At 51.5% G+C, this 27,864-nt stretch overlaps 2 protein-coding genes and 1 pseudogene across 3 annotated transcripts; 2 read left to right on the top strand and 1 right to left on the bottom strand.

Annotated features, from left to right (window-relative positions):
• Positions 1-4,828: 4,828 nt before the first annotated feature.
• LOC143826515 (proteasome subunit beta type-5 pseudogene) lies at positions 4,829-6,510 on the bottom strand (annotated as a pseudogene).
• Positions 6,511-9,985: 3,475 nt separating this feature from the next.
• Positions 9,986-14,855, top strand: PSMB5 (proteasome 20S subunit beta 5). The gene is made up of 3 exons (XM_077314288.1): positions 9,986-10,292; positions 11,633-11,939; positions 14,285-14,855. Exons 1-3 carry the CDS (start codon positions 10,062-10,064, stop codon positions 14,581-14,583), a joined length of 837 nt encoding a protein of 278 aa, XP_077170403.1. The 5' UTR covers positions 9,986-10,061; the 3' UTR covers positions 14,584-14,855.
• Positions 14,856-16,077: 1,222 nt separating this feature from the next.
• On the top strand, positions 16,078-26,817 carry C16H14orf93 (chromosome 16 C14orf93 homolog). Of its 2 annotated transcripts, XM_077313913.1 has the most exons (7): positions 16,078-16,129; positions 18,847-19,482; positions 20,650-20,907; positions 21,101-21,162; positions 21,902-22,005; positions 22,810-22,922; positions 25,870-26,817. In XM_077313913.1, the coding sequence occupies exons 2-7, from the start codon at positions 18,967-18,969 to the stop codon at positions 26,269-26,271; spliced, it is 1,455 nt and encodes a 484-aa protein (XP_077170028.1). In that variant the 5' UTR covers positions 16,078-16,129; positions 18,847-18,966; the 3' UTR covers positions 26,272-26,817. The 2 variants fall into 2 exon arrangements, with proteins under 2 accessions (XP_077170028.1, XP_077170027.1); XM_077313912.1 differs by lacking the exon at positions 16,078-16,129 and having other exon boundaries at positions 18,709-19,482.
• Positions 26,818-27,864: the final 1,047 nt, after the last annotated feature.

A 27,864-nucleotide genomic window follows, 5' to 3' on the forward strand; every position in this document is an offset into this window, starting at 1 on the left:
CTGAGCACACGCCGGCACAGACGCCCTAAATAATTGCCAAGCCCTTAAGCCGGGTAATAAATGGGTCTGGGAGCCCTGGGCTGGCCAACGCAGCAAAGACAGAGGGAAAGACTGTTCATAGAATCCTAGAATCATAGAATCATAGAGTTGGAAGGGGCCATACAGGCCATAGAATCCTAGAATCATAGAGTTGGACGGGGCCATACAGGCCATCTAGTCCAACCCCCTGCTCAACGCAGGATTAGCCCTAAGCATCCTAAAGCAGTTCAGTTGAAGTTACCCTGCCATGCTCTTAGGGTTGCCAACACTTTCCTGGAAATTTAAGGGGTGTGTGTGGAGTCTGAGGAGGGGAGGGATCCTAGGAGGTATAATGCTGTCCAGTCCTCCCTTGGAGGGGTGCCCCAGGCCGCCATCTTTATGATTTATAGACTGTTTTATGTATTGTTCTTTGTTATGATGTAAACCGCCCTGAGCCTACGGGGAGGGCGGTATATAAGTATGATAAATAAAATAAAATAAATAAATAATAAATAAAGGATAAATTAATAATACCCTGCAAATCTATCCGGCTCCACACCTGGCAGGTGATTTTTCTGGACGTGTTGGAGTTGAGGCGGTCATGAACCAGGGGATTATTTGGGGACTATGACAGTGCTTAGAAGGGCCGCGTGGCTGCAGCGGCCACTGGTCCTGCTTGGGGTCATGAACTGGGCGAGATGATGACATGGCACATTCTGGGGTTCTCGCCCCGGTTGGGGTTTCTGGGTACCGTGGGCAGATCTCCCAGAATTTCAACTGGCTTCCTGATGACAAGGTTTAGGGGTGGTCTGTGTAGCACTTTACATGGCCATGGCCCCATCCCTCTCTACAACACCCCCCTCTACAGGCTTCACCCTCAGGAATTCCCCAACCATCAGGTGCCAGATTTGCATGTGGTGGGTTTGGGGAATGGCAGCAAACCTCCCTTGTGGGTTAGGGTAGAGTTACCGGCTGTGCCTTGGGAAATGGATGGAGATTTAGGGGGTGGGATGCAGAATATGGGAGGGAGCTGCGGGGGAGGAAATAGGGATTCCACCCCACCCCGAAGCAGCCGTTTCCTCTGGGGGTCTGATCTCTCTTGCCTGGTGATCAATTGTAACTCCAGGCGATCGCCAGGAGGTTGGCATCCAGGAGGCCCGGATGCTTCATGTTCTGCTTGCAGGGGGCGAGGCCAGCGGCTACCCTGGGGCAGGATGCCTCGCAGGGCGACGGCCTGGGCAGGTGCTGGTGGGGATGGAGCCGAGCGAGGGCCCTGATTGCTTTTCTGGCTGCAGTGTCTTTGCCTGTACTTTAATTTATATGCAAATGAGGAGGGCGGGCCTGCCCCCTTGGTGCCCAGCGCTGTACGAATATTAATTACCTTCCGAGGGGACCGTGGAGCATGGAGCAAGCGGCCCTGCTCCTCCCTCCTTTTATCCCAGGGCCGCTCTGTGGCTGGCTCCTTGCCGCTTCCTTCTATCTCCGAGCCTGTTTGCCCTTCCTGTCACTGGGTCCTCCCCTCCCGCTGCCTCTGCCCGCTCTCCTCCGCCATCCTCTCGTCCCCATCTCCTTCCCAGTCTCAGTTCCCATCGCTCTCCGTTGTTCCTGCCCTCCTCTGCTGACACTTTCCCCCAAAAAACGCTCTTTCCTTTGTACCATTAGCTCCTTGGTTATTCCTCAGCTGGCCTGTCCTCTTGGCGTTCCACCAGCCATCCCTTCCCCTCCCTCGGCCTTCGCTGGCCCACTGCCCTCACCTGCCTTCGCTTGAGCCCATCTAATTCCTGTGCGCAGCCATCACCCATCCTTGGGATTCCTTCCCATCCTTCATCCTGTTCTTCCCAGATTTCCTCTTGGCCTGCATTTCTCTCTGTCTTTCTCTTGGCCCTTTCCCCGTATCCTGACTGCATTTGTGACACTTTAGAGAGCCGGAGTGGAGCCGTGGTGAAGGGCGGTGGGCTTTAATTTGGAGAATCGGGTTTGATTCCCTGCTCTTCCACAGGCAGCCAGCTGGGTGACCTTGGGCCGGTCCCCCTTGGTTCGTCTGCTGTGGGGAGAGGAAGGGTAGGCGATTGTAAACTACTTAGAGCAGGGGTAGTCAAACTGTGGACCTCCAGATGTCCATGGACTACTATGCCCATGAGCGTTTGCTGGCAGGGGCTCATGGGAATTGTAGTCCATGAACATCTGGAGGGCCGCAGTTTGACTACCCCTGGCTCAGAGAATAAAAGCAGGGAATAAAAAAACATCCCATCTAATCCTTTCCCATTCCCTCTGGGCACGCCTGCATTGCCCCTTTCCCATTCTGCCAGTCACCCTCTCCCGGCCCTCCTTCCCCTTCCCCACGGGCCTTCTTTTCTCATCCGCTTGCCTTCCCCCTGCCTCCCACACCTCCCTTCCCATCTGTACTCGTTCGCAGACACTTTTTCATTCCTTCGCTCTCCCTGCCTCTCCGCCTCAAGGTGTAGCCGCCACCCAAGCGTGAAACAGCTAAAGTGCTGATAATTGCCACCCCCCTCCCCTGCGGTGCCTGCTAATGGTTTGACACCCCATGGAGCCAGAGCTGTGACGGACAGGTCAGGGCACCGCCTCCCTTGGCGACGAGGGCCACGTGGAAAAGGGGAGCGGGAAAGGCAGAGAGGGAGGAAAGGGGAGTGGAAGGGGCCAGGAGTCATTAGGGTTACCAATCTCCAGGTGGGGCCTGGACGTCTTCCGGAATGACCGCTGATCTCCGGACTACTTTCAAGGACAGAGATCTGTTCCCCTGGCGTGTGGAGACAGCTTCTGAGCATAGACTCTGTGGCATACCGCAGTCTAGGAGAGGGGTGGCCGAACTGGGGCTCTCCGGATATCCATGGACTACAATTAGGGGCTCATGGAAACTGTAGTCCATGGAGAGCTACGATTTGGCCACCCCTGGTCTCGGAGAGCCTTCCCCAGGTATGGCCACCTAATCCCCAGGATTCTCCCAAATTAGATTTGGCTGCCTGAGACATGATGAGAAGGGACAATTCAACATATTTTGTCACCCCTGTCACCTCTCCGGCCCGCAATTGTCAGTGACTTAAACCTAGGGAAGGATGCCAAAATAACTTCTCATGGCAAGTCAACCTCTCTTGCCAGTGAACCATCCCATGCCCTCCTCTCTGTGCTGCCCTGGGGGTGTCTTGGTGAGAGATCTGGCCCTGCTGCAGGAGTTTCGGAGGAAGGGTGGAGGAAACCAGGGAGGAAGAGCTAGTGAAGCAGAGGCAAGGCTGCTAAGGGGGTCAGAAAGCGATCCTGTGCCAGGCAAACAAATATCCCCTTGAAATACTTTATTGAGACCAGATATACTTGAAACAATAACAGAAGGTTCTTCTGGAAATGGAAACCAAATGCTTCTTGAGAAACAGCAGCGGTGTTTTTCCGGAGATGGTCACGCGGGTACTTGAGAGTAACAAACTGTTTTCCTTGAAACAAAAAACACCCTTGAATAGCTCTCCGGCTAAATGTTGCTTTCAGGGTGTTTTACAATCCTTTCCTCAGAAGTATTCCACCGCGCCTCTGAGCTGAATATTAAAAGCGACGCTTTTTCTCTCTCTCTCCAGGCGAACTCTGGGGACAGGGTTCTGTTCACCTGGAGAAAATGGTTTCCTGCCCCATTGAAGTCCCTCCCCTCTCCAAGCTCCGCCCTCCTCAAGCTCCTCCCCCCCCCCAGATCTCCAGGTATTTCCCAACCTGGAACTGGCAACCCTAAACAAAGGGTGAGAGAGAACGGTGCCCTGCATGGCCCTTTCCAACTCTAGGATTTTAGGAGTCTAGTTCAGCCGTGGAAGGGGCTGCCTGAGGAAGTGGTCAGCTCCCCCTCACTGGCGGTCTTTAAACAGTGGCTAGACCGATACTTCTCATGGAGACTTTAGGCTGATCCTGCCTTGAGCAGGGGGCTGGGCTGGCTGGCCTCTAGAACCCCTTCCAACTCTTATGATTCTACAAAAGGGGGAGAAGGAGGGACAGCAGAAGCACCTGGAACCAGCCCCACTGATGTCTCCCCTCTACCTACTGAACCATGACAAGACCGCTCCAAAATGGCCAGACGGCAGGCTGAGGAGGAGAGACTCAGGCAGGGAGAAGGAGGGGAAAGGTGCGATGAACCCCCTCCCCTCTTTGCACCTGAGGCCCGGGGTCTTGGCTGGAACCACAGAGGCGGGCAGGGAGGACAAACCTGCCGTGGACCCCCCTCTCAGATCCCCACAAACTCACCTGAAACAAAGGAGAGAGGTGCGAGGGAAGACGATGGAGAGAAAGAGGAAGGAGCAGATGGAGAGGACAGGGAGGAGAGAGCTGGGCGGGAGAAAGCAGACGGATTGGGAGCGACAGAGCGAGGCAGGCCATGCTGGAGGAGTGAGAAGGGGGTGGGGGAGGCACAGGCCCTCTGCCAGCCCTGCCGCCACGGCCAGGAGATGCCAATTAAGATAAGGGCAGACAATGGCACCGCATCTCCAAGACAGAGCCAGCCCCAGACAAGTATGCCAGGAATAGAAATGAGCTTTGGGGTTTGCGCCTCTGCCGTCACCACTGGGGGGCACTCTAGGGGCAGGGGCCCCTGTGGTGCCAGGGCGAGGCAGCTCGCCCGTTTTTGGGTTCGCCGTCGCTTCTTTCGCTCGCCTCGAGAGACAGGGGTGGGAGACGAGGGACGCACGTTTGCCGGCGCCTGGCAGACAATGCCAAGGGGAAACATAATTAGATGACGGACGCTGAGGCAGGGTGGGCAGAAGGACACCGAAGCGGAGAGATAGAACGAGATAGAGCCGGCGACAGAGAGATAAATGTGCGTTTATCGCCGTCCGCCGCATTCCCAGCGCTTCCCCGTGACACGTTTCTCAGCCTGTGGAGGGGACGGGGACTGAAATTGCCAGACTGGGATCTGATTATTTGTCAAACGCTGCGGCGACCGGCTTTTTACTGGACTCCGCTGGTTCCAGTTGCGTTTGGTTCCTCCGTTCACTGGTCTGCCAAGGCCGAGAGTGAACCGTGCTAGTTCCCCGGCGATGTTTGCTGGCTGCTTCCTCAATCCGTGCAGAATTGACTCAGCCGCGCAAACGGATTTATCCCAGGCCTTCCCGACTCCGCCAGGGTTCTGCCATCCCCGTCCTGATGTTCGTTTCACGCCGTTCAAATGGGCCGGTTGCGCCTGGTTGATTCGGGGCAGCATACGGTACTCGGCTGGGTTCAGCCGATCCGTGCCGTATATTTGAGGTTTCAGATCAGCAAAGGCTGCTCCATACTGGTTTACTCTGGCCCAAAGGCATTCGCTGGAGTAATGGATGCCGCGGTTGCCATCTGCTCCATACTGGCGGAATCGGTCCAACAAGTTGATCCTGCTGGTTTATACTGGCCCAGGGTTGTTTATCACAAAGGATGCCGGAGTCTTTTGCTCTTGTCCCGTGAATTATATCACCTTCTGATTCATAGTTTGTCACCAAAATGTCCATTTCACCTTTGCATCCTGCATACTTCTGGTACAAGATTATCTGTGCAGGTATACACTAGGCCAGTATTTTACACTGTATTTTTTGGGAGTGGGGTGGGGATTCCTATTAATAGACCAGTTTAGTCCTTCGTGGTTTTTCTTTCCCCACCCCTTGCACTTGAGAAGCAATTTTCCTCTCCCGTAGTCTACCAGATTAATTGATTTCCCAATCTGGGTGATTGTGGCTTCCTGCTGGAACAAATGGGGCCTTATCAGTTTAGCCCGATCTGTTCTTTTTCAGAGGGCCCTTCTTCCTTTTCTGCCGCTTCCCCCAAAGCGGGGTAGAATCGGCCCACGTCTTCGCGGGAGACACAGACCCAACCGCTTTGCCGAACGTGGTAGAGGTCAACGCTTCCTCCCGAGTAGGCGTCTCGGTGGGCGGCGTGAGCGACAGCTTGGCGGGCCAGGGCGAAAGCCTCCGCGACCGGCAAGTCGAAGCGGTAGGCCCCATCCAAGACAGCGTAGGCGTAGGGGGATCCGGAGCCGACCGAAAAGACATCCCCGGGGAAGTGAGTCCCGTCGCTGTACACGTAATGCAGCCTGGGCCCCGTGTGGTCCCAGCCACACAGTAGGGTGGCCACGCAGAGGTCTTTGTTGTGGCATCCGTGCAAAAGTTGTGCTAGCCACTTGGCGGCCCCGGCCACGCTGGGCTCCTTCCCCTCATGGAGGAACCTCAGGCGCAGGGAGCAGCGCAGAAGACGGAGCCAGGTGGAGCAGTCTGCAGAGGTTCCGGACGTGGTGGCGATCAGGTGGCGGTGGAGAGGGATGACCTTCCGGGAAGCCGGATCGCAGATGAGGCCTCCGCAGGAGGAGCGGGTGTCTGCCGCCACGACCACCCCGTGGCTGCAGCGGAAAGCCAGAGTCGTCGTGCCGTGGGACAGCAAGAAGGGTGGGGGGATCCTCGCTCGGCCAGGGGGTGGCAGAGGCCAAGGGGGAGGCGGCGGGAGGCGATTCAGACCCAGAACGTCTTGGAGAGCCATTGGTGAAACTTGGAGAGCTGGGAGAAACTGGAGAAGAGGACTTATAAGAAGAGGGCGAGGGGTCGCTTGGGGGAGGCATCCCAGAGCAGATTGGTGGGAATTAAGAGCCAGGTAAGGGACATGCTTCAGAGGAGGAAGAGGGGCGGCCAAGCAGATTACGTTGCCAGAAAATTGCTTTGCCAGGTGGCAGGTAGCGACTTGTTCTCGCTAGGTGTTGTTTTCGCTAGGGTCACAAGATGAGTTTACCCGGAGCATGATTCCGGCTGAGTGTAGTGTGGTTTATTCCAAAGTAAGAGTGTCCAGGACCACAGCCTTAACTGCAAATGGCAAAAAAGAGAAGGCAACGTTGTGAGTGGCAAAACAGTCACATCCGGGCTCAGGGAAAGCTGATTTGGGATGATCTCCTTGAACAGGCTCACAGCTGGACTGATGCTGCCAGACGTGCCCAATATTCTTTTGTGGTGTGCAGCTTTGCTCAGAATAGATGATTGCTTAGTTCTTAGTGGGGAAAATTCAGATGTGGACTCATTAGCTGCTTCCATGCAGAGGTTGTGCTGTGTTCTGGTTTCTAAGTTTAAGCAGGTTTCTCGGAGCTTCTACACAACATGACCCCTAATTGTCCATTTCCTGGGTTTGTCTTGCTTTGCCGTGATCTTCCTTGAACCTGGTTTCTTCTTATCTTTTTCTGAAAGATTGTAATCCAAGAGCTGTGTACATTACATGTGCTTTTTAAAGGTCCCACCGGCATCCGCAACATTTTCCTTCTCCGAATCCTGCCATTCTTCCCTGACACCAGAGAAAATTTTAAAAAACTGGTAACTGACATGTTGGTATAGTGCTTTAAGGATCTATCAACTGGTTCCTCTGAATACGCACTTTTCGTTTTTAGAAGTCTTTAGCCACTTTCACTGCAGATCTACACCCTTTCCCCTAATATCTCCACAATGAAAAAGGACAATTGGGTTTTACTCTGAAGAAACGATAGCTGGGAATCCAAAGACCCTGCCAGGCAGAGCGTTATAACATTTTAATGCTAAAGGTTTATTGCCAGTATTTCTTCAAGCCCTCCAGGGAAGTGGGAAAGAGGCAGCAGCGACAAGCAGCGAAGGCGAGGAAAGTATGGGGGGAAATTACGGTGTGGATACTCTGCTTTCACTCATATTGGCAGTGAAAGTGGCATGAAAAATCATCGACTATGGAAACAGCCATTCAACCCCTCCCATTCCTGAAAATCCAATTGTAGTAGAAGGACTTCTTCTCTGTTTTTTTAAAAAAACATCATGACAACCTGTGGGATGAAATGTGGTGATGTCTGCTGTTATTGGCTCGGTGTCCTTGGGACAGGGCTGCCTGCACGCCGAATGGAACCGAAATATATGTTTGGTTGCCGCAGCGTCGTTTGACTCTTTCTACAGAAGCCAGGCGTGGTGGAGGCAAACAATCAGCTTTCGCATCTGAGCTCCAGGGGAAGCAGCTTTGGGACGATCTCTGAGAACAGGCTGACAGCTGGACTGATACCGTCAGACGTACCAAATATGCTTTTGCAACGTGCAAGTTCGTTCAGAATAGACCCCCCCCTTTCTTTTTTGCTTAGTCCTTAGCATCTGCATTGCCGGGCACGGAACCGCCAGCAGCATCAAGCGATTGCATGTTTCTCCTGGTCCGCAGCCCAGAGAGGGTTATTATCACTCCCCACCCCACAAGGGAAAGGGGATGCTGCCATGTCAGCGGCTGTCACCCTCTGCTGCCTCTTCTGCGTTTCCCAGGAAAATGCAACGCCGCGTCCCCCAGCTGCGTCAATCCAGAATTTGGGGGTAGGGTGGGGAGGACAGAATATGTGCCACAGGGACGGAGTGTGACCGGGGGAGTGAAAAAACAGTGCATTTCAAGCCGGGATTCCGCAGCAGAAAGAGCTGGGATTTTGAAAAAATAAAATGCTCGTCCTCTTGGCTCCGGCATTTCACCCCCAGAGTTTACCGTTCAATAAGGGCTTTTGCTACTGCAGAAGCTAAATTCGGTTAGACACTGTTGGCCATTCTAGATGTTCAGTTCGGTTGCGTTCCCCAGGAAAGATTCTGTACCCCTTTCAAAATATCGTAGCAATCAGAATCTGCCGAATCAGACTCCAATTAAACGGTTCGTTTGACACATGCCCCTTTGCCGTATAACACAGAGAATTGGGGAAACGAAGCGTTTACATTTTGTTTTTAATGTCTGAAAGCATTCAGTTGAACTGCAATTTCTATTTTTGTATTGGATTTTATGCAATTTTGCCTTTATATATAGAGAGAGATAGAGACACAGCCGGCCTATATTGATATTTACTTTTTTGTAATCCACCCTGAGTCTCCAGAGAGAGGGCGGAGAAGAAATGCAAGTATAACTAAATAAATGAAATAAATGAACAGGGACAGACGGCGTTGGTGGTCTGGAGACCTGCAGGAATCTCTTCAGTCTTCCTAGACAGTAATATCAGGCCAGAATGTCAACCAGGGGCCCTTGTTTAGCACAGAGGCGCATGAAATCGCAATTCTCTACGAAGATGGGATTGACTTCTTGTTTTGTTTGAAGCCTACGTAGCCATCTTCTCTCCCTTCTTGATGCATAGGGAGCACTTAGGGAATGTGGAGGGAATGGAAACAGAAAGAGTAAAATACGATATATGAATTCTTTGGCAAAAATTTAAGTGCAAATGTGGTCCTAACAGTGGGAAACGGCAGACTCAAGTCAAATTTATGTACTCGATGGCAGGGAATGGTTAATAAATATACTAAAGAGTGTATATTTGGTAATCGTGAAATTTGTTTAACATACATTTGGTCATCATGTCAAAGGAGTAACTAGAATTGTCAACTGCAATTTGGGAAATTCCTTGGAGGTGGAATCTGGGGAGGGAGGGCCAGAGCTGGAATATGCAGAGAGGGTGCAGCACCAAGCTGCTTAAAGAATAGAATATCTTTTTATTGTGAAGAGAAGCAAATACTTATAGAAAGACAGAGAAAGACCCGACTAGCTAACTGCTGTCTGCAGACATTCTTCCGTTGTTCAACTGCTGTTCTGGAGGCAAGCAGGCAGGAAGTGTTGTTAAAACAAGCAGGAAGTTTCCCATTGAGCGAATCAGATCCTGGAGGCGATAATTAAGTCCCTATCCTATCTATGCTAAAAAGACATCTCCTCTGATGCCCCCTGCAGGACAGCCTTTCTATCCCGCTCAGCATGGTGCTGGCAGGGGCTCATGGGAATTGTAGTGCATGAGTCTCTGGAGTCCATGAGGAGGTCGCTGTCGCATTCCATGACGAAAGACAAAGGCAGCTCGGCCGCTTCATCCCGGGCGGCCTTTCCAACGGAGCCTTTGCCCTTACTTAAAATGGCGCCCTCTCATCGGCCTGGCAGCCGTCCGCCCTCCCCTTAAGGAATCGAATATCGCGGCGCCTCTCGCAACGTCATCCCCTCCCGCCCCGGCCTTCGCTGCCCTCGCTCAAAATGGCGGCCGGAGCTTATATAGCCGGCGCGCCGAACGCCGTTCCCTGAGTCACTGCCGCCCGCCCGCTTCCAAGATGGCGCTGGCCAGCCTGCTGGAGCCGCAGCAGCCCGTGAACCGGGCCGGGTACTTCGGGTTGGGCGCCGGCTGTGAGTTCCGGCCGCCCGCGCTGGGCGCTTGCGGCGGGGGAGAGAAGGGGGCGGAGGCCTCGGGCCTGCCCTTGGCCCTGGCCGCCCCTTGCCCCGGCACCGCCGCGGGGGACGCCAAGATCGAGCTCTTGCACGGGACCACCACGCTGGCCTTCAAGGTGGGGCCTGCGGGGACCAGGTTCGGGTTCTGGTGCCCCCCATTCCCGGGGCTCTTTCTGGGATTGGGGGGTGTTGGAAACGAGGTCTAGCAGGGATGGTGCTGGGGGTGGGGGCAGGTGAGATCACCTGTACCTGCCTAGTGCAGAAGCCAAACAGGATCTGGGGCATTGGAGTTTTGCTTTTCAAAAATATTATTTTCATGCAGAAGGAGAAAGACCTTACAAGAAAAGAAAGCAGGCACTAAGTCTTTCATGGATATTTGTTTAATTTGTATGCTGCTCTCCCAGCAAGCTGGCTTGGGATGGTTTGCAGCATTTAAACAATACAGTAAAACCATCAAAATTTAGTTAAAAGTGAAATGATATGCTGCAGGGGGGCGGTATATACATGTAATGAAATAAATTTTAAAGTTAAGGTTATTAAGACCAGTTTGATATCAACAGTCTCAGTACTGAACCGTCTTCTGACCTCCCAGAGCTAGTATGCAGAGGGTGGACTCCATAGCATTGTAGCCCAAAGGAACTAATCTCTGTAGTCTGGAGATGAACTGCAATTCGAGATCCCCAGGTTCCACCTGGAGGTTAGCAACCTTAGATTTTGGATAACTGGAAATGCTGGGAACTGGACCTTTGGTCTGCCAAGCAAATGCTCTACTATGGAGCCCTAGTTGCTATTCTAAACATACTTGTGGCTACAGTGAAAATGATGGAGAAGTAGTGAGCATGTTGACTCTGGACTTTTTTGACAGCAGAGAGTTTTGGGGGAGATGCAATTTTTTGCCTGGCTTCCACCGAACTGTTATTAAAAGAAATGTGTTCCTAGGTTTTCAGATTCCCAGTGTTTTGCCTGTGTGGGGACTCCCACATAAAAATTGCGAGTTGAAAATTGCAAGGGCATAGACAGCATTCAAGGGGAACTAGGGGAGGTCTGTCAGTGGCTACCACATTCAGAGGCAGGAAAGTCTTCATGCCAGGGCAAGGCCCTTGGCCTCTCTGCCCTGTGGTTGGCCACTGTGTGAGATGGGATGCAGGACTACATGGACCCTCACTTAGATGTGTCTAGAATTTGGTCTTACTTGTAACTTCCTCACTACAGAGGAGTACGTAAGTATGTTAAACCTGGCAGTAGTTTTTGACCAGTGCGTCTATCTGAGAGATGCCTTAATTTGTATAACACATTCTGTCTTGCCAGTGGGCACCAGGCTAATGTATCTCTCACATTGGTCTTGCAGACAGACAATCTGTTCAGTTGCCCTATCTCCTGGCCCATGTGACTCCCTGTGGGCTTTATTTCTTGGGTTGCTCACGGCCTTGCCCCCTTTCTTCCTTCCCTCCTCCAGTTCCAGCATGGGGTGATAGTGGCGGTGGACTCGCGGGCCACGGCGGGAGTCTACATCGCATCCCAGACGGTGAAGAAGGTCATCGAGATCAACCCTTACCTCCTGGGCACCATGGCGGGCGGCGCGGCAGACTGCAGCTTCTGGGAGCGCCTGCTGGCCCGGCAGTGCCGCATCTACGAACTCCGCAACAAGGAGCGCATCTCGGTGGCGGCAGCCTCCAAACTGCTGGCCAACATGGTGTATCAGTACAAGGGCATGGGGCTGTCTATGGGCACCATGATCTGTGGCTGGGACAAGCGAGGGCCAGGTGAGGGGACCCCCCGCATTGCCTTTCAGCTTGCCTAACTCTGCCTCAGCTTCCACCGCTTCTTGCTAAATCTGAATTGGCCTTAAACTTCACTCTGCATTTCATGGTATCTTTTTAGGCACACTGAAACCCGCCCCCAGGTTCCCGTGACAGCCCTGCCTGTCAGAAGGGCTTATTTTTCCACTAGTTCACATTTGCTCTATAACAAAGTAGTTTGAGTGTGAAGGTCCTGGTTGCCCATCAGAATTCCCTCTCCGTGTTTCCTTGCAGTTATCTCTCATACCCAAGACTTTTGTGGCACCACTGAGATCCAGTGTGGTGTAGTGGTTAAAAGTGGCTGACTTAAATCTGGAGAACCGGGTTTGATTCCCTGCTCCTCCACATGCAGCCTGCTGGGTGACGTCAGGCCATTCACAGTTCTGTTAGGGCTGTTCTAACAGCAGTTCTGTTAGAGCTCTCTCAGCCCCACCTACCTCTCAGGGTGTCTCTTGTGGGGAGAGGAAGGGAAAGGCGATTACAAGCCACTTTGAGTAGTGAAAAGTGGGGTACAAAAAGTCAACTCTTCTTCTAAGTTGCTTTGGGACTCCTTCAAGTAGTAAAAAGAGCCTCTTCTCCTCCGATACCCCTACCTCCAGGTTTTGAGCTTAGTTCCACGCTAATGACACAACATTTTCACAGTGGAAGGAAGCCATGTTAATTAATTTTTTCACAGTTATTCTCTTCACAAGGTTTCTTTTGTTATGTAGTGTCTTTCTGTTGTATACTTCTAGATACGGGGGGATCAATAACTCGACAAAAGGTATATTAGTGTTGGCAACTTGGAGCTGTTCCTCTGACAGATTAACAGAATCAAACTATCTGGACTCAACAGCTCAGTGGATGCCACCCTCTCCCTCCATCTTCAATGGAGGAGCATTTAAATTCTAGTGTTTGGATGCCCAGCAATATCACAGGAGGCAAAATTGCCTGTATATGCAATCCTGGCCCTTGGTTCAAGCTGGTTACTACTTAAGAGAGGTATCGTCTCTCCTTCCTCCTCCCCCTGAGTCTGATGGCAGAGTTATAGCAAGTTTGCAATCCTAAACATAAATGCTCGTGAAGCCATTCCATTGAAATCAATGGTCAAGTAATCAGTGGTCAAGTAAAGGTATACAGAACTGAAATTTAAACTTCATTTTCCTTTACTCTGCCACAAAGGCCTTGTCTCTTTCTGCAGCGGGCCTGCCATTTTACTCTTACATGTCCCTCTTGCCTCTTGGATCTCATATATCCCGATTATCATATGTTCTTTCCCCTACTTCCATATAGATAAAGGACTCTGATTTCAGGATTTCCTTGTATCTTGTATCTCCTTTAGCATCCTTCCCTCTGATCTAAATTAAATTCTGCTGCAGACAGTTTTTCCCTTTGCAGCATTTGGATAATGGAATATTTGGGACTTATTTCCGGTGCGGGTGGATGGGGGGAAACCCTGTACAGTTAGGGCAGGGGTAGTCAAACTGCGGCCCTCCAGATGTCCATGGACTACAATTCCCAGAAGCCCCTGCCAGCAGGGGCTTCTGGGAATTGTAGTCCATGGACATCTGGAGGGCCGCAGTTTGACTACCCCTGAGTTAGGGGTTTCAAACAAACTGGTCAATACATGGTGTCCCAAAAATGTCTGTGTAAAAGACTTGGGCGTCTTAGAATAGAATCATAAAATCATGGAGTTGGAAGGGTCCGTGCAGGACATCTAGTCCAACCCCCTGCTCAATGAAGGATCAGCTTATAAATCATTCATGATTGCTGATGGTGGAGGATAGACACTCCAAGCTCATATAACCAGTACTGGAGGGGTTTTGTATAGAAAATGTGAGCAGATGGTCTTGAGTCCAGTCGTCCACCTTGCACAACAGGTGGATGGATACATGTGTGGGTGTTGAATTTAACTTCATCATTTGCTCAGACAGTGTTTCAGAGACCTGTGGTACTCAGAGAGAGGGTGGGCCTCTGAGCTGCTTTGCTGGAAGACTTCCCACTTCTCACCCATACCATAACCCCCCACCATCACCTCACTTGTCTGCTGGTCTTCAGTTGCCCTGTTTCCTTCTCAGGTTGTCTACTCACATGTCTAGGGATGTGTGTAGTGCCCAGAGAAAAAAGATTTCTGGGACCAAATAGTTTGGAGGGACTCAAAAGGATGGATCTGCCCTGCCGGCAGACTGTTGAACAACACGGAACATAAGTCTGCAGAGATCATCTTTGACATTAATCTTATAATCTGGGGTGGGTGAAGGGCGGGTATTTATATTAATACAGCTTTTACAAGGAGTGTAACCCCAGACTTCCCCACCCCTGTCTTTCAGGCCTGTACTACGTGGACAGCGAAGGGAATCGGATCTCGGGCACGGTTTTCTCCGTGGGGTCCGGTTCGGTCTACGCCTACGGGGTGATGGACCGGGGCTACTCTCCGGACCTCTCGGTGGAGGAAGCCTACGACCTGGCCCGCCGTGCCATTTACCAGGCCACGTACCGGGACGCCTACTCGGGGGGCACCGTCAACCTTTACCACGTCCGCCAGGAGGGCTGGATCCGCGTTTCCAGTGACGACGTGGCCAAACTGCACGAATCATTCGGCGGCACCCCTGCGGAGACCGTGGCTTAAGCTAGAGGACTATGCGGGGGGTGGGGGAAGGCTTAGGATTTGTTTGGGCAGCAGAGAAGTTGCAAATATCTAGAATAGGTGGTTTATCCATTAGGTGAAACGGGGTGGGGCTTAGCCAACAGGACGGAAGAAGAATTGGGCTCCCTGGTTGGTGGGAGGGAGAGCCACAGGCCCCCCCGGGTTGGCCATTGTGGGGCAGGTTTGTCTCATGCTTGTGACCGGTGTTCCCAAAATATTTTGCTTTTTTCCGAATTAAACTTTGACTGTCTTGAGTGCTGTTTTCGTCTTCATTTAAAGAGCCAGGATAGGCAGGAAAAGACCTTGCTTGCTCTGAAATGCCCTGGCTGAGTCTGGATGGGTGCCTGCTGAGGGAATGGCCCGGAGGGGGCAAGCGTGCCAACTGTGTGAGTGTTTGGGCGCAGGAATTTGCCGACAAACGTCTCTTGAAAGTTTCTTTTCTAGGCAAAAAGCAGAAGGTCGCCGATTCCCGCAGGCAGTGCAGCATATGTGGCTGTGCTACGGAGGGAGGGCGGAAGTCAAACGGCTGTTAAGTGGATGGATTCCTCTTTTCCTGCTCGTTTCCACTGGCTCTTGCAGGGCCCTGGACCGTTCTCCCCACTCTCGAGCCCCCCGCGCCTCTGGTAACCCCACTCCCCTGGCTTGCAGGCGTCTCTCTCCAAACCCGTGCTTCTTTCCGAAGCGTGTCATTTGTGCCGGCTGGCGTTTGCCCAGCCTGGCTGCCTCGCAGAGCATCCCTTTCCCAAATGTTCTTCCGCACCGTTGCATTCTCTGGTTCCCACCCAATTGAGGCGAAGGCCGCGCGCACGGCACGGCAGAACCTAATGCGATCGGAAAAGGTTATTGCCAGCTGCAGGGCAGTGAGGGTAGAGGGGAGGGGGCAGGCCAGCATGAAGGTGTGGTTGACTAGCAGAGAACGATTTTTTATAAAAACTCATTGGCTTTGTGGCCTCTCCCCACATGCTCCGTTAGAATAAAGGAATGAAATGGGATCACAGACTGTACTAAGAGACCAGGAGATGGGCAGGAGGGCTCATCTTGATGCAAAGGCAGCTGCAGTGGAATAGATGATGAGGAAGTGTGGGGGGAGGGAGAAAGGGTTGAAATGCAAAAAGGTGGCCGTTTTGAGAATGCAAAGGGACTTAGGACAAGCTAGTAGAGTTTGTGCCATCGTAGAAAGTACAGAAGGAGAGCAGGATGGAGAAGGAGCATTAAAAGTGCTTGAGAAAAGACCATGAACTGTAGGAGTGTAGGAGACAAGCGGCAATGGCGTGCGAGGGAAGGCAGAACGACGTGGCCAACCAGAGGAGGAAAACTAGGCAGTGCCCAGACAGCCAAGGTGTCCCCTGTGGGGGCCCTGCTCAGGAATGCGTGTGCAGCTTTGGTGTGTGTCCGTGTGCGTGCAGGAGATCGGCCAATCAGGGCAGAAGGGGGGGGGAGCATGGGGGTGTGGCGGCTGGCAGCAGGGTGCACATCCTCCCCCTCTTGCACACACACGAATACAAAGAGCTGCACGCACGACCTTCCAGTATCCTTTTCCTGGAGACGGATGGCGTTGGGGGTGGGTGCGGGGGTAGGACGAATCTAGGGAGGGCGAGGGGAGGGAGTGAAAAAGGAGAGATCCCAGTTCTCTCTTGTTTGCCTTGGCCTTTCCAGGGAAATATACAACACACAGAGGAAGGGTGGTACGTGACAGAACGAGGGGGAGGGGAGGAATGGGAATACGCTCGGCAGGGAGGATGTGTACATGGAGAATTACAGAGCGACGGTGTAGATGGATGTAAATGCATACAGGGGACATAAGGCAGGCAGTATATATTGTAATGAATGAGTGTACCACTATGGAGAAGGCAGAGCGTATACATAGGCGCCTGGGATGAGTGTCACATGAATGTGTATTGTGATGTCTGTTTCTCAGCCATGTTTTAAAGAACGGGAGGATAAGAATTTTTGAGATTGTGGCTAAAGTGCAGCTTCCGAATCTGAATTCTGTAAATCGAGAGTCGTCGTCCCTGGTTTCCTAATCCTGGATAAGAGTCTGTTCTTTTGTGTGTCTTAGTACAGTTATGTATCGAGGTTTACGGAGCAGAATGTATATTTAAAAGATTCTCGAGAGAATGAGTCTGCCGGTTATACTCACAATGGTGTGTGAACATAATCAGGCTTCCGGAGGAGTAATGAATGTATTTGCAAGGGAAATTGATGCACCTTCTCTCCATTTAATCTTGATTTTTGTTGGAACAAAGATGCTTAGAGTTGCGGATATTTATTCAATACCCCCCGAGGTGACAAATCTGTGTTCCCATGTATTAATCATTCTTTCCCCACACAATTGGAGAGAGACGGAAGAGCGCAGGGCAATGAGGGCAGCGTAGATGCCTTCGATCCCAATTTTTCCTTCTGCATTAGCTCTCATTTAGGAGTGGGAAAAGCAGTTTGCCGGATTGAAATTCATCTGATGTGCGTACTTGAGGTGGACAGCTCTGTGTACACTGGAGGAGGTGTACAGTTTTGTGTCATCGGGCTGGCGCTAGACGTTAGAAAGTGGGTAATTTAAGGCCTATGGGGTACGTAAAAGGGCAATAAATGATCCTTAAATACGACAAAGGGAGCGTATCCCTTGAAAATCCTGTTACTCTCTAAGGAGTTTCTGGACCGGAATATAACCGTCCTCCTATATGAGTGTGCCTTGACCGTGAGGAAAATTGTCTTGGCTTCTTTTATGGTACGCTTGAGAATACAAAGTTCTCCAGCTACAGCTAATTGCCGTGATTTATGGGCAATATATGGCTGATACCGGCTATAAGGTTTCGTGTGGAAAACGGAACCCGAAAATACAGATTTAAGCCTGAAATCGCGAAGGGCAGCTCTTGTTAGCACTCTGGCGGGAGCCCTAGCGGCAGGGCAGCCATTTTAAGCGTGGGGTGAAGAAGGCCCTTGGCGCGACCTTGCCCATCTTGGTCTGGCCTTTCAACCTGGTCAGGCAGGATATGGGCAAAGGGGGGGCCACATTGTGTCTGCTGGGCGTGCTTCAGAGGAAGGGATGCGGTGCTTGCAGGGCCATTCTGCCCACAGGGGATGTCTGGCGGAGGGAAACTCGGGTCGGCCACCAGGCTGGGCTGCAAAGGCGGCCATGAAAGCGCGCCTGGCCTCGCACATCTCCCTAAAGAGCCCCTTTCTCCTCCACGGCCGCTCCTTTCCCCCGCCTCCTTCTCAGCCCCAGGCCGCGGCGCCACAGCTCTCAGCCAATCGGCGGCCTTTGGCTTCTCGGCCGCGGCCAATGGGCGCGCGGCGGAGGCGGCGGCGGAGCGCTCTGTTCGTACACGGCTGCGGCGCTCGCTTTGCACACGCGGGACAGAACGTTGGGGAGCGCGGCGTTCTAAGCCGCGGCGCCCCCGGGCAAGACGCACGTCTGAACGCTGGCTTTCGGCGCGCGGGATTTAAAGATGCGGGGTTTCCTTTTTTGGGGAGGGGGGTTGGGGAGGAGCTGGAATCGGACCCGTAATTCGGAGAGGCTGCGTTTTCTCCTCGCTCAACGCTATTGCGCTGGGAATGTGTGAATAGGAGCAATAGGAAAGGGGGGGGGACCTAATAAGAGCTAGGCTTGCAGAGTTAACGGTAAAGACCCCGGAAAATTAACACTGGCGTTATCTACAAAACGAATAAAAACACCATCACCTGCTCAACAAAGTCGGACTCCCTCTTTATATGGCAGTTCATGAATATAATTCAATTTCAGTGTTAAAAACTGTTTATCAATGTTCTCTGTTTATTGTTTGAATACTGCTTGTTACCCGCCCTGAGCCAACCCGGATGTTGTGGGCTATAAAAATAAAATGTATCAGCATCAGATGTGCAAAGACAAAAGCCCCCAACTCACCTTTGCATGCGCCCTACTCCTAAGAAGAGATGCATTATGACCTGATGCCCTTGGCTTTCTGTTTGGCATGACACTCAAAATACGTAGGTTTAGAATAGGGCAAGGGATGTGTTAAAACAAATTAAAGTGCACCCAAAATGCAAAATGTCTACTCAAAGCGCCCTGCAGCTGGTGACGTTTAGTGTCAGTGTACCCTGTGCAAGCAGCAAATGACCTTCAGCCGGGGTCATACGGGGTGGCTATTCAGGGAAAGGCCCCATTGTAGGCCTTTGGATTTTCACACCTTTCCTGAAGTAACTGTCCACTCCTTAGCCACACTCAGAAAACCATTTTATTAATTTTCCTTGACAGCCTGTTTCCCTCAGCTTCGGCCAGCGACTCCTATTCCCAAGCCATTCCATGAGCCCGAACCTCAACAATCGCCTCTTCGGCCTCCTTCAAAGCCAGAGACCGGGAAACGCCCAGAATCCCTTGTAACAGCGGCCATGTCCTTCAGTGCCACCATCTTGTTCTCCCCTCCCAACGCCAAAGAAGCCAAGTGCTGCTGCTGCACCTGCAAGCGGGAACCTGGCGCTCCAACGGCGGCCCCGGCACCTCCTCCATCCCCGCCCTGCACACCCATCACCGTCACAGGGACCGGACTGGCCGTGCAGTCTTCGGAGCAGCTCCTCCATGTCATCTATCAGCGGGTCGAAAAGGCCGTGGGCCTGGCCGAGATGTCTCTGAGCTTGGCCAAAGCCAACAACCAGGCCCTGCAGCGCCTCGAAGAGGAAATGGGGGTGGTGCGCCAGGCGACGGCCCCTCCTGTCAAAGCCAGCCCCCTGTGTGTGCCGGTGGAGCAGCGAGACGAGAACGAGGAGGAGGATGAAAGAGAGGCCGAAGGCTTCCAAAATGGCGTCCAAGTGGTCATAGAAGAGCTGAGGCAGCTGGGCGCAGCCGCGGGGCCACCTGGACACTTGGGCTTCTCTCCTGCGCTGCTGGGACCTGGGGGGCTTGGCGGGGTACGTAGATGAGGGGCTTCTTTCGACCAAGTTCTTCCAACCCCACCAAACGCCCCCCCCTCCACTCCGTGCGCACACATTCCCCTTGTCCCTCCGGTCATACACAGATGGCCTCATGAATATTTGATGGCCTCTCTTGCCTTCCCTGCCAAAGACCTGCTCAGGAGAGAGGCATTCTGGGAGTTGCGCCAACCTCCGCTTGGCTGTTGTGGCCTGGGGTTGAGGGGCGCTGGCAGGAGTTGAAACGTGCATGTGTGCGCACGATCCTGAGGCTGGTATAGAAGTGGGACTGGAGCTGTTAGCGGTGATTTAGGGGTGTTGGCAAAACCAGGGACGGGGGAAATTCGAGGTTAGCGGCAGAACGTTTTCACCTGTGACGCTAAAAGGTGCCTTTGAGCCTCCCGTTTTTGTGTCAAGTGTGAATTTGGTCTGTGTGAGTTTTGATATGTTCTGGCCAATGTTCGATGTAGACCCATCGAAAAAAACGACGGCTTTCCTTTGTGACAGCGTATGCAGGAAGAAGAGAGAGAAAATAGTTGGGTTTTTTTATACCCTGCTTTTCTCTACCAGAAGGAGTCTCAAAGCGGCTTGTAATCGCCTTCCCTTCCTCTCCCCGCAACAGACACCCTGTGAGGTAGTTGGGGCTGAGAGAACCCAGTTAGCACTGGTCTTTGAGAACAGCACTATCAGGGCTGTGACAAGCCCACGGTCGCCCAGCTGGCTGCATGTGGAGGAGCCGAGAACCAAACCCTACCATCATCAGGCGCAGCGTGAGGGGTGCAACAACAAAATGGCTGCTGCCAGAGGCCTAGCTGACTACAACATGTCAGAACGAGATTATGCCTAACTCTGCCAGTATCTCGTCAGTGTTTCAGTCAAAAGCTCCACTAAACGGATGCCTTTCATACTGGGCATATTAGTTTAAAATACTGTCTTTTGTACGCTCGGCTGATTGTCAGTCACACGGGGTAGATCCTTGTGATGTGGTGGAAGCTGCTGACAAAGCAATGTTTATTTTAGATCTGAATCTCTGCTGGGGAGAAAGCCGAGCCGTAGGAATACTTTTTCAGGGGCCGGAGACTGTCTCTAGTGGGGTGGGAAAAGACGCTAGAGTCGGAAGGGGCTGTCGTTTTGGACCAAGGGTTGTTCAAATCTTTCCGTCTTCAGGTGGCAGAAGAATCTCCCACCGTAGACACCTCCGTGCAGCGGGCCTATGCTGCACCGTCTTCTCCCGTCCCTCAGACGATTCTTCCGCCCCTGGATGAGCCTTCTCTCTCTTGCCCCGATGTGTCTCCCAACAGCACCACCCTGGAGGATGTGATCCACGGGGAACCACGTTTTTCTCTTGGCTTTGCGAGTCTTCCTTGCAGGAGCCGGAGCATCGGGCAGAAAAACGCCAGACGCAAGAGGGATTTGGTCCTTTCGGTGAGTGGACTTCTTTAACGGGCCGGCGGAAGAGATTCTACTGTGCGAGGCACCAGGGGCTCTGCAAACCTTGCTTTAAAAGTATTTATTATTCCCAATGGCTTTGCACAGGAGCACCGCCCCGCGCTTATAGCTTTGGTCTGCTGAGTTAATACTGAGGTGCAGGTCCTGATCTTTCTGTCTCCTTTTCCAGAAACTGGTTCACAATGTCCATAATCATATCGCCAACGACAAACGGTTCGATGGCTCTGAGAGGTGAGTTTCCACCTTGCCCCTTCCGCCAAGGAATTGCGGGAGGCATGTGTGATTTTCACCTTTCCACTTCAGCCTCGCAACAACCCTGTGAAGTAGGCCTGGGCGAGAAAGCGAGGGGCCGGCCCCAATTCACCCAGGGGGCGGTATGTAGTGTGGCTGCAATCTAGCCATTACGCCACACTGCCTAACAACAACTATCGGGGACTAGGGAAGGGGGTCAGCGCCACGGCAGGCACCACGTTGGGGAAGCCTGATATAGAATGAAGGGGCCCTGAAACGCTCAGGAGAAAGTCAGGCATGATATCTATCTATTTTAAATAAATAGACAAATAAAACAAGAGGTCACAGTTCCTTGATCTGGCGTTGTGTGTGCATGGGGTATATTCTGCTCTGTTTCCCAACCGTGGGCAGCTTGGGTCTTTCCCTTCTTCTCTTCCCCAACTTAAAGCCCAATTTAGCCACGATGATGTCTGGCGGAAGCGTTTCCCCCGCGGGACGTTGCATTTGCACAGTGCCTTGTTTAAATCGGGTTGCTCGCTCGGGAAGGGCATCAGTCCAAGACAAAAGGCCCTCTGGAGATTGCTCTGGCTTGCCAGCTTCACATTTAAATCACGCCTAACGCATTATATCTGACACGATTTTCTTGGTCAGAACGGCCAGGGTACGTCAGGTGTGCCAACCTTGGCTGCTTCTCCCTTCTCTCCCTCCCTCCCTCCCTCCCTCCCTCTTTCTCTCGTAGCATTAAATCTTCATGGAATATCTCCGTGGTGAAATTCTTGCTGGAGAAACTGAAGCATGAATTGGTATCCAATCACCACAATTATACAGACAAAGAGCTCAAAGGTAAGATTGGGAGGAATAAAAAAGAAATTCTCCCCCCATTGCCGTCCAGAATGTTATCGCTATATAGTGTTTCTAAAACAAAAACATTTCCATTTCTCTGTCCCTTCCCTGCCATGGCTGTCCTTCCCATCTCCTTTCTTTAAAAAGCCATTTTGGCCAGAGTTGAAATAAACATAGTTTTTTGCGTGTGTAAACTCTGGAAACTATCAGTAATATTTGTGCTGTGGGTTTATTTATTTACTGCTTATTTACGAAATTTGTATTTTTCTATCCTTGTCTGGGCCGCCAAGCCACCTAACAGATTTAGAACACACATAATAAAAAACACATCTTTCAAACAATTACAACCAAGGTCAAATACACATATAAAAGCAACAATTAAACATGGGGCAGGAAGGTAGAATCAGCGAGGGAATGCCAGATGCAACAAAAAAATATTTAATCTCTGGCAGCAGAAGGAGATAGGCGAGTCTCCCTGGTTTTTAGAGTTTTGGCTCCACAACCATTAAGGCCCTGTCAAGGGTATCTGGGGGTGCCCAAAGGAGGGCCTTGCGAAATGGCCATACTACTTGGGTAGATAAGGTGGTCTTTCAGATATGCTGGTCCCAAACTGTATAGGGTTTTACAGGTCAATCTCAGCACTCTGAATTGCGATTACCTTCATTCTTCTCTCCTTTATTGTGATTCCCACAACAACCTTGTGAGGTAGGCTAGGCTGAGTGTGTGTGTCATTCACGTATCCCTTCTTTCTGGTGGCTCTTTGTTCCTGATTTGTGATCTCCTCCCTTTTTTGAACTCCGCCAGGAGCCTGCGTTGCCTACTTTCTGACCAAGCGTCGCGAATACCGTAACTCCCTCAACCCCTTCAAAGGTCTCAAAGAGAAGGAGGAGAAGAAACTACGCAGCAGACGCTATCGGGTAAGGCAGAAGTGCCCCTCTCCCGGACGTCAAGGGCTGTTCCTGCGCTATTGTTCACTCAAGAGGGGCCCGCAGACTGCCGAAAAGGCACGTTTTTCAGGCTTCTAAAGCCAAAGACTTGTGTACATCCATTTGATTTGGGGATATTTGTAAACAAATAAAGCAAACATGGAGATTCACGCTGCAGTGCGGGAGGCTGCTGCATCAGTATTCTCCCTCACAGACCTCCGTTCGATGGATAAAGACGTAGGCCGCATTCAGAATCGCAGATTAAAGAAAAGGGTACACAAACCCAGTTGGCACATAAGCCTGTATTCTCCTTTCTTGTCCTATGGACTGCGGTTCTGATTTAACTTCAGGCCGGGATATGGCGGATCCCTGAAGATCCCCCCAGAATTACAGCTATTGATTTATTTATTGATCGTAGCTGGGAGATCCGAGGACTGTCAGGCCAGCCAGGCATGGGACATCTGGAGGTATTTTGTCATGGCCTCCCTCTGCATCACAATCTTCAAGTTCCTTGGAGGTCTTCCATCCAAATACTAGCCAGGGTTGACCCTTCTTGGCTTCCAGGATCTGACTATCAACCCAGATGACTGTTTGGATAGGAGACCAGGCCAGGGCTAGAATTTCAGCTGATTTCCAGACAACAGTGATCCGTTCCCCGGGAGAAAACGGCTACTTTGGAGGGTAGAATTTGTATCATTATACCTCACTGAGTCCACCCCTCAGATCTGCTCCTCCTCCTTTTCATTATTATTCCATTGCAGCTCTGACTTCAGAATAAGTCCGGTTTCTTTGAACTAGATGTGATCCTTTGCCTTTTTTACAGCCGGATTCTAATCGTGCCAGAACAGAATTCTGCTAAATCCTAGGTGCAATTATTTGGGATTAAACATCTGAGTAAACATGAGCAGGGCCGAGCTCGCTTCATAGATGTTTCAAACGGCAGCGTTCTGGCATGACCCTCCGCATATCTGTTAGGAAGTAAGTGGACTGAACTCCGCTGGACTTCCTCCTACTGAAGGCAGAATTTGAATGCCGATTTGCTTACTTAGTGAGTATGATCAAACACATTTTCAGAGTGAAAGAGAAAATCCATTTTCCGCCCCACGGAACATCTCTAAAGCACCGTCCTGCCATTAAGGGACTTCAGGGGAGTATCCACGAGGGTTAAAGGTTAGAAAAGGGGAGAGCAAAATGTTTCAAGGAAAGAGGGGACTCATTAAAATGATGGTGAATACTGAGAAGGCTTGGAGCTTGAAACTCTGTCACCGGTGCCTTTAAAGCTGCAAAGTCACGAACGCTGCCTTGAAAGGAAATCTGGCGGAATAAGATGGGACTTGTAGGTTTTCAGAGGAAAAGATGAGACAAGAGTTGGTTCACTGATGCCTGACTCTGTAGCTACCCCAGGATGCCTTGGTCGTCTCCCAGCTGTGTACCAACCAGGCCGGACCCTGCATAACTTCCAAGATCAGGTCAGACTCCCCCGGGCCATCCAGGTAAAGCCAGATGGGGCTGACTTCTAAGTTATGTATAAAATTGTGCTGAAACATGTGTGGGGGTGAGATGCTCTCAGCCAGAATGCTGTTCCTTGATGAAGCTCGTTAAATAAACTGTCCCTTTACTTCCAATTAGCTCTCCGCTTAAGAGGGGGGAAAATCAAAAACAGGCAACTTGGATCATCTGGCCTGCATTCCGCTTGTTTTCCGTGACACTTATCAAAGCAGTGATAATCTTCCATTAGAAAGATACCTGTTTGCATTGCAGATTGCCAGGCTGGGAGGGAGAGCTCTCTGCTGCCACCCGCCTGTTTCTGGGCTTACCGTGAAAGGGCTGCGTCTGCCCTGAGCAGCTTCCAGGTTTAACTTGAAGGTGGGCCACCAGCAATGCAAAGCTGACATTTGCCCGGAGTATGAAAACAGGCAGAATGCCACCATGCCCTATTTGTTAGGGCCAGTCCCTGTTCTCTCCTGCCTGTCCATGTACTCTATTCTGGATAGCCCAGCTGAGCCCGGTTATGTCAGATATCGTGAGTTAACCCAGTCTGACCCGGAATAGTATTTGGATGGGAGGCCTCTGAGGATTAGGGTGGTAGTTTCTCAAAAGAACACTACGGGTCATGACGTGCAGACAGACAATGGCAAAAACAACTCCCAACAACCCTTGCTTGGCTGCCAGACAGTCCTCAGATCTCCTGGCTTCATGACACACATGCCATAAATAAATAAAATCCCCTTTTGCCGTGTTAAAACTTTATTTTAAAGGTTCACCTCCCTTTCCAGAGGTAAATACGAGGATCCGATAGTCCTCTGTTTTGCAGGGTGGCTTCTACAGCAGACCCTACAGGAGTAATGTAATAATTATCACGTAGCCTGCTCAATGGTCCAGGGAAGGAAGAAATTACGGTTGGGTGCACAGTAGAAGACACCTTGCAAAACGGGGGGATACCGGACCCTCGTTGTATTTCAGTTGGAACTCCCTGTTGGACTTTTGCCTTAACTCTTTTGTATTACACTTGTAGTATTGTACGCAAATTTACAGCATTGTACGGTCATTACTCATGATTATGATGCTTTATAAATGACTATTTTGCACTTTTGGTGGCATTATTTGCTGTAGTTTCAGAGCCACTGTTATCCAGCCCCCCCCCCCACTATATTTACTGTGTGCTCCAGTTTTTGTTTCTTGTATTCCCCCTTGGGGCTCAGCGATCCTCAGTGGGTCAGAGACTGTTTAAGATCGTCCTGGGACGGACAATGTGCAGGCCTGGAACCCACCCTCTCCCGTTTGAGACCATTCAGCAGGAGGATGTGGAAGAAGGGACCGGGTTGGGAGGGAGAGGTTTGGAAACAGGAAATCGGGACTTGGAAGGACAGCAGCGGTGAGTAACAGAAGGGCAGACTCAAAGAAGGACTAATTCTGCTTTCTCCCATCTTCCCCTCAGCTTTTTGCAAACCGCTCGGGGGTGGCGCGTCTCCTGGGGCCCGAGGAGCAGCGTGCGTGGCAAGGGGTGACCGAAGAGCTCATGTCGGACGAGGAGGACAGCCTGAGCGAGCCGGGGGTGTGGGTGGCGCGGCCCCCGCGATTCCGTGCTTCTCCCCTCACCCAGCTCTGCTACCGCCTTGACGCCAACTCGAAGCACGGCACCAAAGCCAACCGGGTCTACGGGCCACCCTCGGATCGCTTGCCCTCCGCGGAAATCCAGCTTCTCCCTCCCCACCTTTACAACACTCACTTTCAAGAGGAAGACGCCCGGGCTGGCACCCCCCCTTGCCCGCCTGGCCACAAAGGCTTCTGCCCTGACCTCAGCCCCTTCGTGGAGATCAAGGTGGAGAAGGACGAGTGACCCAAGATGGCTGCCGGACTTGAACACGGCAGCCGGGATAAGGGGGAGAAGAGAGATCGGGGCCGTGAGAGACACCACGACTGCCCGTCTTAGGTCTGCCCTCAAGATGGGGAGAGACACGAGAGGTCTGCTGTGCCCCCAGTTGAGAAGGCAGAGAAGGAAACTGTGACTGGGACAGACAGAACTGGGAAAGAGTCGTCCAGCTTAAATGTGGCAGACTTGTATTCAACAGGCTAGGCACAGAGCAGGCAAGATTTACAAAGGCTGCCTGATACACTCTCGGAGCTCTTAATAAACAAAGCTCCGTTATGGGGCAGCCGAATCAGGAACTCGAGGGGACCCTACAGCCCCTCTCAGGGGCATCCTTGAATTCCCAGCGCTGAATGGTTGACAGAGGTTCACTTGTGAGAGGGGAATCGTTTTCTGTCGAGCAGACCCGCTCTTGGGGCCGCAGGGCGTCATAGAAGCTGGGAAACCTCTCGCTGGACACCTTTATTGCAAGCAATGGATTTAAAGAGGCGGCATAAAAGGTACTTACGGAACTGATTAGTCACCCTCTGCTCCGTGTCTTTTTCTTGGCTTTTATTCCTTAAGACCCGAGAGGCAACAAAAGGACAAGCAGCTGGACGGGAGGGAGGGGGAAAAGGAACTTGTTAAGGTGCTGAGATATTTGCTTGGACTGGAACAGGGACATCCCTTGAGACAGAAAGCTTTGCTTTTGGTAAAACATACTCCTCCACATGAGCCAGCTGGGTGACCTGGGGCTAGTCACAGTTCTCTCAGAGCAATTCTCTCAAAGCTCTCTCATCCCCACCTCCCTCACAGGGGGTCTGTTGTGGGGAGAGGAAGGGAAAGGGGTTTGTAAGCCAGTCTGGGGCTCCTTCGGACGGTGAAAAGCAGGGTGTCAAAAATCAGCTCTTTGGTTGTAGGTCTCTGAGGTGTCCTTTAGAAGCCTATATGTCACCTACAAACGACCTCATCCTTTTAAAAACCAGAGCTTGAACCTAGGGCCTTCTGCATGCGAAGCAGATGCCTTCCTATTGAGTCACAGGTGCATGCAAAGAATTGCCAAACAGCTTGGCTTCAAGCCCGTGATGGCTCTTTTCTGCCGCACTCTCCTTCTTCAGGCTCCAGTGACCAGAACTGGACATAGTTTTCCAGATGTGGCTGCTCCACCAGTCTGTGCAAAGGCATCCCGATGCCAGCTGTTTGCTTTCTGTCCCCTTCCTCCTAAATCCCTAGCCTAGAATCGGGTTTTCTTGGACGGGCTTGATGTTTCCACCTAACTGACCTGCACAACCCGAAAGAACTCTGTTCCGGTCACTCGCTGTCCATTCAGACCCTGTTAACATATACTTAAAGGGAAGATTTTTCATCCCAAGGTACATCTTTATTTGTTTTTATTTATTTTTTCTTTTAATTTATATACTGTCCCTCACTATGAATTCTTAAGGCATCTCGGAGTTATGTAGAACCTCACTTGCTCTGTTGTTATCCTTTGGAGAAATCCTTTTAGGGCTTTTTGTGAGACCCTAATCCTACTGATAGAAGAGTAAAATTGGATGTTTTGTAAGCTATCACTGACCTCTAGTG

This window comes from Paroedura picta, chromosome 16, assembly GCF_049243985.1.
Source record: "Paroedura picta isolate Pp20150507F chromosome 16, Ppicta_v3.0, whole genome shotgun sequence".
In the NCBI taxonomy this organism is placed as follows: Eukaryota; Metazoa; Chordata; class Lepidosauria; order Squamata; family Gekkonidae; genus Paroedura; species Paroedura picta.